The following is a 20,527-nucleotide window of genomic DNA, read 5'->3' as shown; positions in this document are numbered from 1 at the left end:
GTACAAGTTAATACACGAACTTTATTTTGAAATTAACCAGTAGTTATTTGGTTCTTATGTATCACAAGTCCACGGCTTCACGAATGTTGACTTAAAGACTAATAAGCTTTAAATACATGTAGGTATGTATTATTATTTTACTAAAAAAAAATCGTTATCATATTCACATTTTTACACTATTGTGTCGCAGAAGCGCGTAAATCCTGCGGTCCTGTGTTTGACCTTTGCTGTCGTCTCAGATTCCCATTCCATCGGATTATATGAGAGGCTTTGGCACTGTACTGTCATTCGCCTGTACGTTTGACTATTCTGTACTGAAAATGGCCGTGGTTATAGCAAGTCAGGAGTACATAGTAATACTCATGAATGAACGTTATTACAAATGTTTCGTTTCTTTTAAATATTATAAACTTATAGACAAATGATGACATCGACTCTTAATTTTTTTCGACGCACATATTATATATAATAAATACTTGATTATGGTATCAATAAATTGATATTATTTATTCAGTATATAATATTGATTCTCGATGGAATTTTGATCCAATTTTATACGTAACGCTGATTGCTATTCATTAAATTGTTATTTCTGCACCAAGGACGATCTAAAGAAAATTGTATGATATAAATATAAATAACCAGTGAAAAAATATTTAAAACAGGATCGTTAGTTCTGAAGATTACCTCCTTCATACAACAAAAGAACAATATGGATCTTTTTATAATGTTGATATATATTTTTGTCGGTGTTGTGAACGTAACTTTTATACCTTCATAGCTGTCCAGATATTATACAACATGTACGATAATAGAAAGTGACAGCTAGGTAATAGGACTCTGGATGAACTACGGCTATGCAACATACACAATAGCTAATGATTATATTGTTCTAGCATAAAATCTTTCTAATATTAGATGACATTAAACTGAATGGCTGTATCAATATCAATATTTCAAAATGTTTAATGTCAGGAACATTATCAAAACTATGCAATAAGATTAGTAGTGGGTAATTGACTACTACGTTCATACAACAAAGGAACTAACGAAATGCAATTTTTATATACAAATAACATTGTGTTTAACGTAATTGTGATTCACCCCGATGTGTCTATAACACTCATGGTCACGGAGTGCTGATAGTATTTATCATGTTCCTAAAACGGACCAATACACCGATACGATGCATTTATATAAAGATATTATACAATTTCTTTGAATTGCGATTTTTGAAAGTATTTTTTTTATTCGGTGACGTTTATTCAACTTCACTATAATCGTATCGAATTATATCCGACAGCCTGATATTGATTATTGCTTTGTAAATTGATAACGTAATCATCAACACTAAATATATAATTGATTTAACCTAAAATAATAACAATTTCGCCCTTGAATCGTTTGAAAGGTCAATGCAATCTCGTTCGGTGTCAAATATTGTATTTAAATTTAATATATCTCAAGTGCATTACTTACGTAAACAACAATAACGATATATTTTCGAATTATTTACTATATTACTTTAACAATAATACGAAAAGTGTTGTTCGAAATATATCGTTATATTTATATATAATATGTTTATGGTACTAATGAAATTTTTACTGATATATGAGATTATTATCGAATATCATGTCTGGTATCAATGTTACGGCAGACTGAACTGTTGTAATTACACAATAAACAAACCTTAGGTGCCAAGACAAAGCTTTGATCTTAACCGCAGTGTCTAAAGGTTGAGGTCACTAGCCAACTGGATCATCTGATTGCTATCCTGTTAACCGTAAATAATTCCATATTGGCTTATCTCTGAACTCGACGTAGCGTTATTTAACGGTATTATAACATATAAAAAAAAGATAATTTATCGTTCCTATAAAATTATATTATTTATTATCGCACGCCGTTATTAATGATATGAAATTTAAAATCTTTACTACGTGTGATAGCAAAACATAACATATATTTTTTTAAATCATTACTAAAATTTATCTTAAACATAATTTTGCTGCGTGGGAGGGTAGACTAAACCTTACAAGATGTCTAAAAATAATAGTCCTACCTCTTACCGAGCTTATAAAACTTTGTTTAACTCGAGGAGTTTTTCTGAAGGTTTTCAAACATTCATTAACAACTCTTGTACACAGAGGTGGGTCTCGAGACTTATTTGCAACCGACCTATCTCAGTTTTACCTTCATTTTCGAAAATATTCGAAGACTGTTGCTTACATTAATAACTATTGTAGAACAAAATAATGTGTTTTAAATAAAATGAAAATTCTAAAATAAAAAAAACTTTAAAGTTTGTTATCATTTTTCAAATCATTTTCTGTTCTAATATTAATGATTGCTTGCATTATTACTAGTGATCGTTCATTGGTCGAAATTTCACAGTCATTCTCTGTTAGCGTGGAAAAAAATTACTTAATTAGGCCGTTACTTTGTCATTGTTACACATAAAAAAGAACCTTTCAAAAAATCGTCTTTGATTTTCACCGTTTCATTTTGAATATGTTTACATAATTATATGTGTGTGTGTCGAACACATGTCACACACATTGATAACATACTAGTTATAATTATTTTTAAGTGCAGCAAGCTTTGCAGTCTGTCCCGTAAATTTTAACCAATTAAAATTTGAATCCACGGCTAATTTTAACAAAAAAAGTGCGTGTAATTGAAATATTACATATCATTAAAGTCTTCAAGGATTGTATAAGTATTGAACTAACATAATAAGGTGTTCAACTGCGTGAAAGATAACTAGAACATAAGAAGATTATTTCACAAGACCAACCGTAAGAAATGCCCGCCTGTTGGTCATTTAACTACGTACTAAGTTAAAACAGATTACTTTATTTTTTTCATTTTGATCTTAGTTTTTTGAATTCTTCTTTAAATTGAAACGTCTTATCTTTAACTACTAATGTAACAGACGAACTTGTTACAAGGACCTTTTAAAAATCGGGAACGTTTTAGTAAAAGGTATGCTGATTTCATTTGAATTTCAACATCAAATAACTGTTATCAGAACTGCACTAGAACTTACAACTGTTATTGGTGGATGGATACTGAAAGAAGACTTATCTACTATCTATCTATTTATGATAGAATCAAACGGATAGAATATGATTACCTCAATATAAGACTCCAAAATGACGCAGTTCTATTATCAGGCTCAAAGCATTGAAGTATGTATATGCACAGTCAGAGTAAGAAAACCTTCGTCAGATTTCAAATTATTTTCTTTATCAAGTCTTAAGCTCTTAGTACCTTTTGAATCTATACATCAAATCATTGCGACAAGCATTGCGTAAAGCGGATTATCGCTCATACTGAGCACACGAAGATAGATTTTAAGGTGACGAACCTTTTCTTACCCCGACTGTACATATAAATTAACAAAACAAAAACAAATAAGTTCACGTTATAACATCATTTCATAACTCTGCACAAATAGTTTCAAATTAGACATGTAATCAAACAAAATTACACGAAACATTGTCAGTTGTGTGGTCATTTGGTATGTATTTCGTATGGGCTAAGTTAACACGTCCTGCATAATAATTTAGTTCAGCATCTATTTCAAACTTTAAACATATACTCAAACAGAATTCTGGTAGCGTAAATTCGGTTGATAATTATTATAACTAAAATTTAATTTATATTTTGTCTCAACATCAACGAATACATCGACGGACATAATGACGTCATTCGTTTTAAAACTTACATTCAGATTGCAAAACAAAAGGCAGATAGCCGTACGCAACATTATAGTAAAGCAACAAAAGGGAATACAAAGTCAAAAGTGAATGCAAACACCTGTACTGTACAGCGAAACGACGCGTCTTTTTGTAAATACATAATTTCTGTTACTTAAATCATTAATTGATTTAAATCTTTTTTTAATAAACGCAAGCATCAAAGTTTCGTGCTTTTGGAATCAAAAACTAAACTACTGGTTTGGTTTGATTTTATTTCAATATAAACTGCATGTCACTCATCTATCTACATTTGGCGCCAAAATGATAAAATATTTTTTTTTTCTAATAGTAGGCATACATTCTTTAAATTTGTCGATAACAATTTACTTTAATTTTGTTTACATTTTCATTTTCTTTTTTTATACAGCCGCCGCACCGCTCTCTAACCGGCCAGTTACTTTTTTCCGCTCTCTAAATATAATTCTTTATTAATTTGTAACATTTTAGTAAATTTAAATCAATAATGCTATTTAATTTTATGCACATGTAAAGCTGATGCTCTTCAAAATTACCGACGTTTTATGAACAGATATTGTGTCCCATAATCACTAGAACAAAAATCGTTTAACGTTATTAATATATAAGATTAACAAATTTTAACTACTACTACGCACTATCGGGAATTATGATCCTCTTTTGCTTATATACTCTAATGTGCGAAGCGCTCCGTCTGCCTTCAGTTTTTTTTTTTTTTGTAATATGGCAACCCATAATTTATTAGTAGAAATTTAAATAAACTTAATTTCAAACCAACCGAATGTAGGCTTTATTATTTAACAGATAATTATTTCTTAAGCAGCAATCTTTCGATTAGTCATATTCTTGCAAAACGCAAACGTTGATTAGACCTTGTAATTCTTTATAGTTATAACGAAATTAATAATTTCTCTATCTTCATTTATCGACCTGCAAAAATGAAATAAATAAACTGTTCTTACTTTAATTGAAGTTTAAAAAAAATCGTTTGAAAACTAAAAACGCTATGAAGAGCTTTCCAATGCTAAAACATAGAGCCCTCTTAAAATAAAACAGAAATATTTTATACGGAAACGATGACTGCAGTTGAAATGCGAAGAAAAATACAAAAAGTAAGCACTTTGAACATACGAGGATGAAAATTGCGCTCAAATACGAAATCTCGAGTATCATTTAGTTATACTAATGTATCAAAGACGAAGGTCTGCTTGTTTGATTCCAACCGAAAAATTGAATTTAATCTATACTTGTAATAAAATTGGAGTGTTTGTTTGTAATACTAAAATACCCTTTTTATACCAAAACAACATTATTTACAATTTTTGACAGTCTATCTTTTTGTTCCCACTAATCTCTTGAACGGCTGGACTGATTTTGACGGGACTTTCACTGGCAGATATCTGATATAATAAGGAGAAACTTAGGCTACAATAATATTTGTTTTTTATTAATTTCAAACGCGTACAAGGTCGCGGGCACAGCTAGTATACAATATAACTTCTAATGATAAAACAATTTCATTTCAAGACTTTTTATGGCAATTACATGAATTAATTTGTTCAAAGCCTAATAAGAATAACCTATTTTCGAGAACATTCGTAGATCATTTAGTCTAAAAATACCTGTATAGCATTTATTATACTAGCGATAGCATCGTACGGGTGCAATTTATTAATAATATAAAATGAGAAATACGCTAAGCAAGAAAATATTACGCAAGTGTGTTTATTGTGTAAGCATTTATTTATTCGTCAGTTTAAATATAAGTATGCCGTAAATGAAATACATTAATCATAATTTAGTCATAAAAAATGGATCGAAATATGTGGCTTATCTGGTTCATCGATTCAATTTTGGACAAATGTTACCGCCAAGGTCAATATTTTGTTATAATACTGCTTTTTGTACTACCCGATTATATTCGTTAGACTTAATATGGATATTTACAATATTCATCCTCCAACTACAGCTTAAAAAAGCAATTGAAATCTTTAATAAATACCATTAACTCGCACATCGCTATTTCTATTAATGAAAAACGTATCAAAATACGACCAGCAATTTTAAAGTAGATAAGATGTAGCAGGGGATACATAGAGGCAGAGAGCACAGAGTAATTATGAGTTAATGTAATTATTTTAAAACGTAAGTAACAAAACAACAGAAGTTTACGCTGTATTATTTTAAAATATAATGAGGAATTGTTATGAGAAACTATTCGCTTCGCACTCATAAATATAATGCAAAAATATATTAGTATTTTTCTCGTCGTCGTCTTATCTGCAAACCCGATAGACAAACACTGGCATTCCTATATAATAATGAATAATAAATAAGAAGAAAATAATAATTATGTCTTAAATCACACATAATATGGTTTTGTCTTTATTATTCTGTGAAATTGTCATTGAGCACTTTTTTTTCTTTATTTTAAGAGTTTGGTCACACAAATGACTAATGCACTCTATAAGTCTTCCTTAACCAGAAAACTGGGCATGAGATAGAGCACTTTGACAGTTCATCTTCGATTTTTCACTTATAGTACGACACAACTTAGATGTCGCATCGGCAAAATTCGTAAAACCGATCACATCCTAATTAAGTACGCTATCCCAAATTATCAATATTTATTTCTCACGCGAATATGATCTTTGCACAAACGTAACAACTTGTAATATCATATGACCTAATATATTCGTCCAATTTGACGCGTCGATGTACATGCTCTTGCTTTCTCTGACGCGAGAATCTATAGCGACGAATAGCGTCAAATGGCGCGATAGGGAGCTATTTCTATTGGTTGTTTAAATCGGTAGTAATCGGTTTTATTTTCATTCCATTGCATTTTCCGATGCTACATCTAATTTGTGTCTTACTATACTTGCCAGACATTCATAATAATCACGTTTTGTCAAAGAAATACGAAAATTTAATGCGAATGATTGACGTTTTAATCTAAACTAGTGATTCATTCAGCGAATGATTTAATAGGATTAGACCGGATATTTGACGTTATTGCTATAATAGTATAACATATTAATGTCGATATATTTAATAATTTATGTTTGTAATTAGTAATATTGGAAAAATATTGTGATGGAAATCATATTACGAATACGAACATATAAATTTTAATGGTATTATCCATAGATTATTCTAATTGAATTTCAGGAATGTGTGTATTCTATATACTATGCCGGAAACTAATATTACACAAATAGAATATCCATATTCTTTAGCGAACAAAACAAAATATCAGTCATATTTTATTTGTCAAACAAAACAACTTTAAATACAACAGGGAAAACCATTGCTCTTAATTATGAAATTATATTTCTACACAATATTTATTCGTTAATTAGTATTCGAAATATCAATTAAAAAAATACTTCATTGAAATCAAAATAAATAGACGAAAAAAATAGGTTAAAACTAAGAACTACATCTTAATGTTTGTATATGTATTGGAAATCATTGAGAGTCTTGATTCTCAAGAGCATTGGAGACGATTGATCATACAGGATTGTTAAAAATAACATGAATGTATGCTATTTGCGATACGATAGTCGCTTTGTAACTCGTCGTTTTACGTATTTTCGTTTAACATGTGTCAATATTTTGTTTAAACTTAATTACCGTGTATGCATAGTTCCTCGTAGGTAGGTAGGTTAACGTGATTTCAGAATATATTTGACCGATATGTGTTGATTCCAAAACTAATCAATATTATTCCCCACATTGCAACAGCGTGGTGGAATATGATCCAAAACCTCTCACAGGGAGAGCCTTAGCCCAGCAGTGGGAATTTTACAAGCTGTTGTTGTTGCAATATATTTAATTCACGATTAGAAGATTTTCCAATATCACACAAATATCCTGCTTATTTATCATAATAGTTATAAAGTAGATATTTTTAAACACATTTAACAGATTATTGACTCAATCGTTGTGAATCGGTGAGCATTAGAATTGTAATTATTTTCCTCGTAATTCGTTAATTAATGTAATACACGTGTGACTCGTGCTGTTTTCCGCGAAATATATACTAAAAATCAATAGTAATCAAACGGAATAAGTAGTTACATGCGGACAACGTGTTAATTTTTTTGTTTCAAAAGTCTACTTCATCAAGTATTTAAAAACTGCAATAGTTGAAATAAAAATGCTTTTATGTCCTCATTTATTTTTATAAAAACAGTATAGAACAAATTACCTTTGAAATATTTTAAAATAACAGTAAAAAACGTACAAATATTTTCGAGGTTTATTAAAAATTTAATTATAGTAAAATTTGAACTGGACAGTAATACATGTTGTTGTTATGCTGTGAAGAGAAAAAAATTATAACATGTTTCAGAATCATCGATCGTTATACAGTAGGTATATTATATTATATATGTATTTAAAATTTTCCACGTATTTGAATAGGGATTCGAGTATACTATGTAGGAAGAAGAAATGTCACAATTACGTACTTATATGATAAAAATAATGAATAATGCAATCGTTTATCAACTTTACATTGAACAAAAAATGAATATACATTCTTATCATTTTATCAAACATTCTATACATCGATAAGCCGAATACTTACATGTGTGTATTGTGCAACAACCAGCTGATTTTACGTTGTTTTAAAACATTAAATCGTATTGAATAATAATAATAATTACTTGTTGTTAAGTAATAATCTTTGAATGCCCCAGAGTTGGGAAAATTCTCTCTCTTCTCTCCGATTTACGAGTATATGTAACAGAGTCCTCGGTTTATTATTATTTTTGCAACACAAATTGAACTCAACTGAGTGTCTGACCTGATTTTAACTTGTCATCATTGGTTAAGACTTATACTGAGACTACTCGTCTCTTACATAATAACCTTAAAAATTGATCGAATTATTTTCCATATACCACGTAGCGACGCTGAAATTATTTTATGAAGTATTTTTCGTAAGGGTCCTTTGAAACATTAACGCTCTTATTAAATTAATACTTAATTATAAGTACTTATGAATAATATTCTTGTAAAAATAATCGGTAAGAAACACTTTTATTCTAGTTCATATTGAAAATTCGAAACTAAACACGAACAATTAAAACTGACGAATTTCTCAAAATTTAACTTACTTTATTTTTCTTTGAGAATAACGCCTACGCTGTTTAAAAACTCTGGGGGTAAAACTTGCTATCCATATTATACAATGTAATTCTTATAAATACGAGTACAAAGACAAGTTTGTGTTACACAATCTTTATATGACATATTCTTTTGTACTCGTGTATGTCACTGAACTCTTCCTATACGGCTGGAACGATTCTGATGATTTTTTTTTTGTGTATGATTATGGGAGTCTCTTGATTGTACTCATCGGAGGCGATTCTGTTACAGGCTTTTATTTAATCAAAAATCATAGTATTTCACTGGCAGAGCATAATATGTGTATTATATAAATGTGTGTGAGTGTGTGTGTTGTGTATTGCGACTTAGTTAATTATACTATTAATTTTATTTATAATCTAAAATTTGCTAGAGTTTATAATATTTTAATAGCGGTTAGAAGTGTTCGCTTTGTGACCACAATCTGATTCAAAATCAGTGCACCGGTTATAAGCAAATTGGACAATCTTGACCAAAGCTAACAAGCTTGATTTTCTGAATTTACTACGTACTCTGGGTCTAGGATCCAATCAAAGTAATAAGCAGATGCCTCCGTTACCTCAAAGGTTTATGAATTCGCCTCGATTATATCCTGCTTTTTACTTACAAGTATTTTTTGGTCAGTGAAACCAGCTACATAAAACTTATTTAAAAATATATTTGAAAATGAGTTTATTTTTTAAGTTTCAAAAATGAAAAGGATTATCAAAAAAAAATGTATTTTATATTTAAAACAAATATCTTTCAGTTCAACTGACATCGGTTATTTTTTTTTTTAATAAATCATCTGAAAAACATTTCAGAAAAACCCAGAGATAATCTTATTCCGTTCCGCAGCTAGCCTCGAGTAAAGTCTGTCAGATAAATAAACGTACTCCCACTGTCTGTCACAACCCGAAGACACGGAGGCAGTCTTCGTGTTTTAAGCGTTCCTTGGAAACGAAACAAATGTCATCAAATTACACGACGAAACTATCGTATGTCCAGTTACCTCATTAGGAAATACAAGATCACACATTTATGTCATACATCCTTCATGAAATTGTACAATTTAATTCATCAAAATTAAAAGGTGTGTGTGTGTGATTGTAATAATGAGCTCATTTTGCTCTGACTAGTTCGTCTTAAGAGTACCGATATTATTTCTTAAGCATAGTTAAGGATCACCCCTCTTTCTTTTATTTGACTCATGCATCAAGTCGCTAATTGTTTCAAATTAATGTTAATCATTGTATTATACGACACACGAGCTATCTTCTTGTACGAATATTGTTACTGAGACGAATCAAAATACTTTATCTGTAACATATTTAAATGAGATATCATCTCAGTTATTGCTTATAATTGCATCTAATGAATATAATTGTAGTTCTATCGGCATTTTCAAATTCGAAAAACACTTCGAATGTTACTTAGACAAAATATTCCAAAATACAGGATATTCTCTGAGATTTATCTGTTAACATTCTCGTTACCCGTCGAAATTTGGGAAAATAAAACAGAAACAAAATAAAACAAATTTTAGCCACCGTACGTATTAAAATATAAACTATCATAGCATGAAATCCGATGTCAATCGAATTAAAGTTCATGCGTGAAACTAAAAAAAAAAATACATACAAATACCTTTATACCGTGGAAGATTATCGCCAAAATCATTCACAGTGAAATGTAACTGCAAAAGTATTTTGACACTCGAAACGAAATCTAATTTCCATATATTTCTAAAATCAAAGACAAACATGAATCACCTTCATGGCAATTTCTATTAAAATTCTTCTGGTCTCCTTAGTCCTTGAGTTCCACCTTAAACAATATTTTCATAAGTCGTCCTTTGACTTTCGATTTTGATGTTTTCATAATGGACTGGCATTACGTAGGGCTTCGTTCACAAACAGAGAATATATAAATATTTGCATTCAATGTATTTGCTGAAATAATGATTCTATTAAGTTAATTCGAGTTTATATTGGGCGCTGATCGTTAACATTGTGTACATATATTTATCGTTACTGTATTGCTAGAATAAAAAATGCATATCAATAAAATATACTGGCATAAAGTAGATACTCTTTTGAGGTGATACTCTTCTTTAAATTTTATATAAGACTTTTTTACACTTACTTGAAAGTTTCAACTATGTTTTATACGGGGTATAAAATAAAATTTCATAAGCTACTAATAGATTTCTAACATGTCTAACGTACACACTTAATTATCAGAACAATACCAGGTTGTACAACCGTTCGTTAAAAATGTTTGGTTATTAAATTTACTCATTCTTCTGCAGAATGAAAGACTTCATTCATCCATTCAATTTTAGTTTTCTGTACCTAGGTCAAGCTTCGTTATAGTCGTGAAGACGGAATTCATAACATTTTCAATTCACGAAACTCTCGGTTCGAGTGAAAAGCGAATTTGATTATAAAAGTTTATACGTTATTTAAAGCTTCCCCTGCAATTAAAAATAAATATATTTCCTTCATTAAAAAGATTTATTGAATGTACATTTATTATTATTGCAACAAGATGAAGTAAAAAATATATATATTTATTATGAAAAAATATGTATCATTTTACTGTACAACAAACAATCATTTTTATGTTATCAAGAACATGTTGTTTTTAGCTCTAGGTAGCTAATAAGATAAAAGCAATAATCTTAATGGTAGAACATTACGTTTTAAAGTAAATATTTTTATATCAGTTTGATAATTTCGCTTCTCTAAAAATGTATTTAAATAAATAGAAAATTACCTAACGTTTATTGCAGTTTTCGTCTACAATTAGTAAAATAAACGTGACCGTATTTTATCTCAAGTAAACAGGTTCACAGTTATGTTATCATCATAATAATTGATAGTGATATCAAGGCAGTATTATCTGTACCTGATCTTTACAAATTTGAAAAAATCCAAGCACTATTTACGTTAACATATAATTGTATACATGACTGAAATAGTTATGAGCATTTGATTAAATTCAAATTATTGATGTACGTAAATTTCGCATAAAGATATGAAATTCAAATTGAATTTATGTATGATTGATATCTTATAAGATTCCCTTAACAATCCCATGACAAATATCACATATCTTAATCACTAAATACATAGAATATTTCTGTATTAACACTGATCTTTAAACCTATATCTTGACTAGTCCAAGGAAACAAATTTAAATCAATCAATGGTTAAATATTATGGTATTTTAATCCTGTTATCGTAAATATTTCGTTTTTTATTATTTATTTTGTATTATATTTAAACGAAAAGATTTGACGAATATGGTTCTGTAGTACTAGAATGACTCCTTCATGAGAGTAAGACAATTAAATCCATTATTATTACAGGCATCACCAACTACAAATGAAAAACATTATCATCCAATCTTAAATCACCGTATCAGCTAATCAATACGATATATATTTTTCTAATGTACCTACTCTAATATTTTTAAAATGATATATTTCATGTTATCTGAAATATTATTATAATACAGAAGTTCATTGACACTAAAATATTTAAAGTTTTATTGAGATTGAAATGAAAAGTAACGTATTTTAAATAGAAATATTTTAATAACACAACCGACGACGAGAGGTAATTTTACGAATTATAAATTGAACCTTCGATTTTCAAACTTAATAAATAATCGATTTAAATATTAAAATACACCTTAGGAATACTGAGGGAGTCAATTATAAGTGTCACTAAAGTTCTTTAAACTTTTTCATAATCTCGTAAACTTGAAAGTCTTATCAAAGTCGTGTTAACCTGTGATAAAAGTTTTAAAACTTTTCAAAATAGTTGTCTAATGTATGTAAACATTTAGAATGTACATTTTTTAATTTGTTACGACTATAAAAATCTAAATCCAAAACTCCTAAAACATCGCTAGGATATTTTTAGTTATGGCGTAAGCACGATCAGAACTAGTGAAACGCGCGTTGATGTACAGCGCACAGCGACAACCTTCGGCGCAATTGAATTAGAAATTTAAAAAATAACTTCTCCTCTCCTAACTCCATTACGTTTCCAAAAGAAATTCGTCGGTTTAGGTTGAAGATCCGTTGAAAATCGACCGCGAGGGCTCACGCAAGCGCGACGCCACCCTACATTGAAGACTCGAAATTGTTAAACAATAATGCGCCAGCTCGCTCGCTTGCATAGCATGCCATAGGGGTTATACTGATCGCGCAGCACCACTTACCTGTTGCCAGTAATCTTCGAGTGACAGCTTCCATTCGAAATAACCGGTGTCGGTGACATCCTGCAACTCGCGGAATAGGTTACCGCTAGGAAGAACATCCATCGCGCTTACATGTGACGGCGATCGAATTTTTTAACACAACACACGTAATCCAATCGCGGCAGAACGCGCACGACTGATTTGTCCGCGTCCCGCGCCGTGTTCCCCTCCCACCACATTCCCCGCGAGTATCCTCGAGCGTAGACTAGTAACGAATAGAGAAAACGAAGTATAGCTTTCTCTTTTTAATCCTTAAAGGAGTTTGTCTTAGCAAAGCTTCTTGGAGGATAATATTGTCATATAAACTTCAATCTGAATTTATAAAATAGTTAAAAGGTAAATTAAAAAATTAAGCACTTAATGCTTCATTTTTGCTATTTATATTATAAAAATGTGTGGTACCCAACATACCTAATTAATTTCACGTTTTAATTTGTGAATATATGTAACATTTTTTTTACAATTTAAAACATATGTACCTAAATTTCAGATCAATAATACATGAAATTGCACTGATAATTTTATTACGTGTATAATGTTCATCAAATATGCATTACATTTATAAGCTAACGTGAATTCATTTGAATTATTGTCAATAAAAATTAATATGAGCAAAATGAAATGTCTAGCTTAAAATTAACCTACATACAATTTTAAATAACACTTGGAATCATTAATTTTGATATATTGAGTTGCTCTTGGTTTTTTATATTATAAACAAAAGCAGTTTACTAATGCTATATTAATCTTAGCATTTATCAGTTTTATTTGAGAACTCCGTATAATTTTTAATATAGTACTCAATACAAATATTCCGAGGCAATCTATTGCGAGTAAAATAAGTTTTTCGAGATAAATATCGCCAAATAGTAATTAATACTTCATTGACTCAATATCTTTTGGGCAAAAATTTCTATTTTTTTTTTATTTAATGTCGAAATTACCAAAAAACAGTATGGATTGTGATACAATAAATAACCTTGGTGTTAAACTATTGATGACGTGTACTAAATGTACCGAAATGTAGATAGGTAAGTAGCAAATTACGGTACGATAATAAACTGATAAACTTTTTTAGTTATATTAAAAATATATACATTTGTTTTTCATTTATGTTGTATTCATAACCTGCATTAAATTAAAAAAAAAAAACAACATTAAAAATACTTAATACATTTTTTTCATATGAAGTTATGGCTTGAGTTATAGAGTTGTTTTTCAAAAATTTAAATAATAAATAATTTATGTGTTTAAAATATAATACATCGACGTCTCTATACTTAAATTAATCTGCAAACTACAAATCCCGCGCAACGCTGGTATGCAGACACGGTCGGTCCGACCGTTACGCGCGTGCGCAACCACCCATGATAACTCCATTCATACTCGCGTATCATCACGCTATATACTATACAAACACAATAACATTTTACCGGGATCACTAGAGCAGAAATTTTTAATGTTTTTTTAAATGAACTACAAATTCAGAACCTGATGTGTACGCATTCCTTACTATTCATTGAAGTTGGACTCGATCGAAACCTAGAAATTGTCCGAATTTCTAGAAATTATATGACTATAGTTGATTAAATTTTATAAGTTTTGGGACTACCCTCACGTTATGTTATAATTAATTATTCATATAAAAATGTAAGTAAGTACATGCTTTCAAGGCGGATGTCATCCTTCAATGAAACCTTATAAATTTTCGCCCAATAAGGGTTCATATAATTTTTAGTTTTAAGTAGTTGTAGATTAAATTATAAGCGGTGATGGTTATACTGATATTATAAGAGATGATGAAATTATTGCGGTAACTATCTACACGATCCATTTTGTGGAATGATTCCATTGGCTCGTATCGCCAGCTAGCTTCCCCGTCAATGGAGGGTACTTCATAATTACTCACATTTGATTGACGGGCGATAATCATTCTGAATGCGAGGATCATCGCATCACCATACTTAGCGGCGTCGCAATTATCTGATACAGCTACTTGGCCGCTGTGTGCATTGTTACACATCGCACCTTTAGAATTCAAGAGACAAAACAATATTTTTTCACGTCAGGAAATTTATTCTGAGTTCTGATAGCTATTTTCGTCGACCTGGACGCTAATAATAAGACACTTTTAAGAAGTCGACTTAATTTCTTGACATTTTTAAATGTGCGCCTCTTCTAATAAATTGTGTAGTCCACTGACTATTATTGGAAAGAGTCGCCTTCTCCGACGTCACTCCTTTACTTTTAAGTATAAGTTAGTCTAATTTTACGCGACGTATAAAGAAATTTAGCTTTTTTCATGACATACGTGTAAGTAGTATGTGTCTTCCACCGCCCATGGACTTCTGCAACATCAGGGGACGTATGCCTTGAAGATTCTTTTTTTTGCGGGTAACAATATAATACAGCCTGTTATATAGGGTGGTTGTGCAAGGCAGAAAATGTTTTAAAAAATCGCGCTGTTGTGGTTTTTCCGAAATCTTGCTGATGCTGATGGAACATGGAATTCAGATGCGAATTCCGAGGACAAAATTAAAATTTAAGTTGGATTGAGTCAAGTGCGATGTAAATGACCCAAAACTATCAACAAAAACGATAATTATGGTTTAATTGTTAATGTGAATGGCATTTGAACAATGCAATACATTTACCGTAATAGATGAATAAAATGTTAACCTGTTTTATATTTCTCTCAATTGCGGTTATTAATCTGTGAGGTGATTAATAAAATAATTAACGATCAAAAATTTGACAAATCTTATCAAGAATCGAATATAATTTGTATTTATTAATTACTCGCTAAATGCTTTTTTAAAACCAAGGGGATCAATTCCACTCACAAATCAAAATCAACACATAATTTAATCAAGTTGACTTTTACAAGCACTTCTTAATCCAACTATATCAACTGAAGCTAAAGTGTGCTTTTTCATCAAAAGCATAACACCTTGCCTCATTGCCTCCACTGGTGACAGGAGGGCTGGTTCGTCTTATGCCGAGAGGATCGGAATTGCGATTCAACGGGGAAATGCTGCTAACATTCTTGTCACCATTCCAAGATTTATACAGTAACTAGTTTTAGTTCATATTTGTATATATTTAAGCATTTAATGTTATTAATTCTTATGTTAATAAACTGAAGCTACCACCGTTTCGGAACGTAGCAAGCTCAGTAGTTACTATTCTTGAATATTTTTTAAAATACAAAGTCACTTAGATACTTAAATCGAAACGTAATCGTTTTCCTTTTCGCTTAATCCTCGACTGCTGCGGTTCGAATTTGGATCGGTGTAGAAAGGGGAACGCATCGTAATCTTTTTAAATTAGTAGATTTACCCCTCAGTTATCCGATGCGAATCGTGCTCTTTCAAGTATCAACATCAAGTGTGGTAAATTTTAATTCATTCGGATGAGTGATGTAGCGATGTACACCGAACAAAAAAATCATACCCACACGGGTGAAAGAGGAAGGAGATTTTACACATTACTCGCTTTAAGCCTTTTATAACCACTATTTTTTTATATAACTTGGGACCTAACCTCCCCTGGCTTCGCACGGGTACAATGCTGATACAAATTGGTTTTAAAATAACTACAGATTTTGTTTATTTCCGACATCACATTAGAAACTTCTAAAATGATCATCATTCCTTTACTAAATGGTCCATGTATTGTATGCAAAAACCTTGCTCTCGAATTACTGTATCTGTTAAAAAAGACCGCATCAAATCCGTTGCGTAATTTTAAAGATCTAGCATACATAGGGAGAGGCAACAGTAAGCGACTTTGCTGTATACAATGATATAATCTATATGATGATGATGATATAATATAGACAAATATTTTAAATCAATCAGTAGCGAGCCAATCGAACTGACCATCTCTAAAATCATATAATAAAGTATCATATAAAAATAATTTCAAAATCTGGTCCACACTGCAAAGAGTTAAAGGAAATTGAGCAAAGATATTAACATTTTTTTAAACTAACACATATTAAATAGGTGTACAATGTAAGCAAGGAAAGTAGATTTGCATATTTCCAAAAAATCTTTAGATGAGTATATCTAGGTATATGAAAGTGAAATTCTTACATGAAAAGATTTTTGTCTTATAGTTCATAACTATTTTCGCTGTGTTTGCTTAAAAAATAATACATCATAATGCTATAATACATTATTATATCAGCTTTCTCGCAACCCTTTCTGCGTAAGAGATATTTTTCCCGTCGATCGCGAATATTACCCTTAATCCCGTAATTTATATACCTGTAACCTTACCCAGGGTCTAGGCTATTAATGTCAAATATCATTCAGATCAGATCAGCGGTTTAGTCGTGAAAAGGTAACAGATACACAGAATTCGATGCTATTCTGAGTATAAAAGTTTCATATGAAACGATATTGCTTGAATCCAATAACATTTGACGACCTTCGTGGTCGAGTGGTCTGTACACCGGTTTTCATGGGTACGCCACTCCGAGGTCCCGGGGTCGATTCTCAGCCGAGTCAATGTAGATTAGTTTTCTATGTTGTCTTGGATCTAGTACCGTCATTACTTCTGATTTTCCATAACCCAAGTGCTTTAGCTACTCACATTGGAATCAGATTAATATATGTAATGTTGTCTCATATTTAAATACATCACCCATTAGTCTTTTCGGGTACCTATAAAATGTCTGAAATATAAAATTGTGAGTTTGTCCTATTTTGAGCTGACGTTGCTTAAAAACATTGACACGGATAGACTGTAATTGAATTCGTTCAGCTTGCTGTTCGTCGGTAACGTACGTACACACATCCACAAACGAAAATTTTGTGTAGGTTTTTTAATTGTTCAGTTACGAATGGTTTGCGATGTGACGTACATAACATTGACAAAACGTGATCATCAATAGCAGAACCGCTTTAAAAGTAAATTTTATCAAGTCACTCGGTAAGGCTTCGTTTCGTTCAAGGTTTGTGAGCTGGTGTTACAGTAGTTCCCAAAGTTGTTGCCATTTTGGCGATAACCTTTACATTTCCAACTTCAGTCAATTTCATATGTTACTTATAAGTTGGCCTTCTTTGAAAATGACTAAATTTAAATAGTATGTGCTTAAATTAGTAATAAAGGATTTGCTCATGTCAACACTGATTAAAGTTAATTCTTCGGCGGTTTAAGTGAAGTAAATTAGTAGGTGTTTATATTTTAAGCATTTTATTGCAGAGATGAGCTCGTGGTTAGAACGCGTACATCTTCACGGATGACTGCGGGTTTAAAACCAAGCTCGCACGAATGAATTACCATGTGCTTAATTTGTGTTTGTAATACGCAGTAAAGGAATAAGTCGTGAGAAAAACTGCATGTGTCTAATTTCAACGAAATTCTGTCACTTGTGTTACCACCAACCCGCATTGGTGGAATATGCTCCACATCAAAGGGAGCGGAGGCCTTAACTGAGTCTTGAGAAATTTACACGCCATATTAGGCATTTTAAATGACTTTCCAGTCCGTAATCTTGATTTCAAATTGATGCCAAAAATATATTATGTTATAAAAAAGTTGTGGCTGTACACTATTGGCGCAACGCGTAAATAAAAGATCAGGGCACATACGCTCGCGATTTAATCTGTACCCAAAATAAAACTTCTTAAAAATTTGAATGGTAGACGCTTTATTCGTATTTTTTATTGTAAATGAAGACTCTTTTTGCCAATTCCCTGAAATCAAGGCTTTTACAAAGAAAGCATAATAAAAAATGGTTTAAACATTATTGATACATGTGAACGGACAAATCTAGGTTTCCAAGTATTGATAGCCATTGTCTGGAATAAAATACCGAGAATTTTCTCGCTAACGATGTTAAAGTTGTTTTATTGGTACAAATTTGTATCACACTCCTAATGTATACCATTTCCATCCATTAACTTTGGATAATCATAATGTGAAAATTATATATCCATTAGATTCCTAGTTATCAAAACACGTTTATAGAAAGAATACAAAAACAACAACTGCCTGTCAAATTCCCAATGCTGTGCTAAGGCCTCCTCAAGAATTGGAGAATATTCCACCAAACTGCTCCAATGCGGGTTGGTGGATTCACATGTGACAAAATTTCTTTGGAATTAGACATATGCGGGTTTCCTCACAATGTTTTCCTTACCCGCCGAGCTCGAGATGAATTAAAAACACAAATTAAGAACATGAAAATTCAGTAGTGCTTGCCTAGATTTGATTCCACAAACATCGGTTAAGATGTACACGTTATAACCACTGGGCCACCTCGATAGAATGATATTGCTTATATCTTTATCTTGTATCGGTGGTACGTTAAAGATTCGGCGATGTTCTTCTAACGTGTTTTGATTAATCAAATTATGGTGTAAAATTCTAAGTAATCTTATTATAAACTACTTCATTGCTCTTAATTGCAGCCCGAAGTTTACAAGCTAGTACGTATTTACTCTTCAGTGCATCTGAAAGCGCATAAAGTCTTGCGTCTTAACTTTCTTCGGATCGAATTGCCTCGCCTTTGGAACGGAGATTGACCAAATAAAGGAGTGTACTTGTATTTGCAAATACTCTTGTACCATTCAATATTTCCTGTATATTGATTCGTTGAAAATGGTCACTCGAGGCAAAATCGGTTGGAAAGATATTATCATCACCAAAATTATCTGTATAAATATATCGACAAAATAAAGTGTCGTTGTAGAAGAAAATCATTTTATAATAAGAACTTAAGATTGAATATAAATTTATTTTGAAGTACCTTACTAAGTATGTACGTGTTACATTTATATTACCATTTACCTTTCATTGTCTATGTCAGGGACGAAAAAATTTCAAGTCCGAAGAGGCGATAAAAAACGCCTTTAAAAAGTTCATCGATTTTCGTTCCCAAGTTGTCTATGACAGGGGCATCAATGAACTTCTAATAAAAAGAGGAAAAGTGCCAACGATAATTGCCAATACTTTCTTAATAACCACTTCGATTTATTAAATACATAAGTTCTCATCGTTCAAGAAAATATTTGGCTTTCACTATATAAAAGACTCAGTTGCAATAGCATCGCTTAATTACGTTTATTTAATTAAAGAAGACTACTTGATTCATATTTAACCGGCTCCTACGATAACATACCATACCGGCGTATGATACATTAATTAAGGCACTTCCTTAATTAATTCCCTATATTATAAAGACAAGAGTGAGACACGAAGAGACACTAATAAATCATCCACAAATTTTCCGTTTCTTCATTACTACGAACGACATGGTTTTCAATTCATGTTAAATCATAAAAGTTTCAGAAAATATTACACTTCAATACCACATAATTCAACCAAATTTGGTTTGAACATATGATTTTAGAATTACTTTAATT

The 20,527-nt window shown here is 31.1% G+C and overlaps 1 protein-coding gene across 2 annotated transcripts in view; it reads right to left on the bottom strand.

Annotated features, from left to right (window-relative positions):
• LOC124543430 (Krueppel-like factor luna) overlaps positions 1-13,300 on the bottom strand; it is a 77,281-nt gene extending 63,981 nt beyond the window's left edge. Inside the window, exon 1 of one of the 2 annotated variants that reach the window (XM_047121653.1) lies at positions 13,113-13,300. In XM_047121653.1, the coding sequence (XP_046977609.1) occupies positions 13,113-13,214 (102 nt within the window). In that variant the 5' untranslated portion in view covers positions 13,215-13,300. The remainder of the gene's footprint in view (positions 1-13,112) is intronic. The other variant, XM_047121654.1, reaches the window with a different exon arrangement.
• Positions 13,301-20,527: the final 7,227 nt, after the last annotated feature.

Source organism: Vanessa cardui, chromosome Z (genome assembly GCF_905220365.1).
Source record: "Vanessa cardui chromosome Z, ilVanCard2.1, whole genome shotgun sequence".
NCBI lineage: Eukaryota > Metazoa > Arthropoda > Insecta > Lepidoptera > Nymphalidae > Vanessa > Vanessa cardui.
Note: the sequence above shows the minus strand (reverse complement) of the source record. Positions and strands in the feature narration are given on the sequence as shown.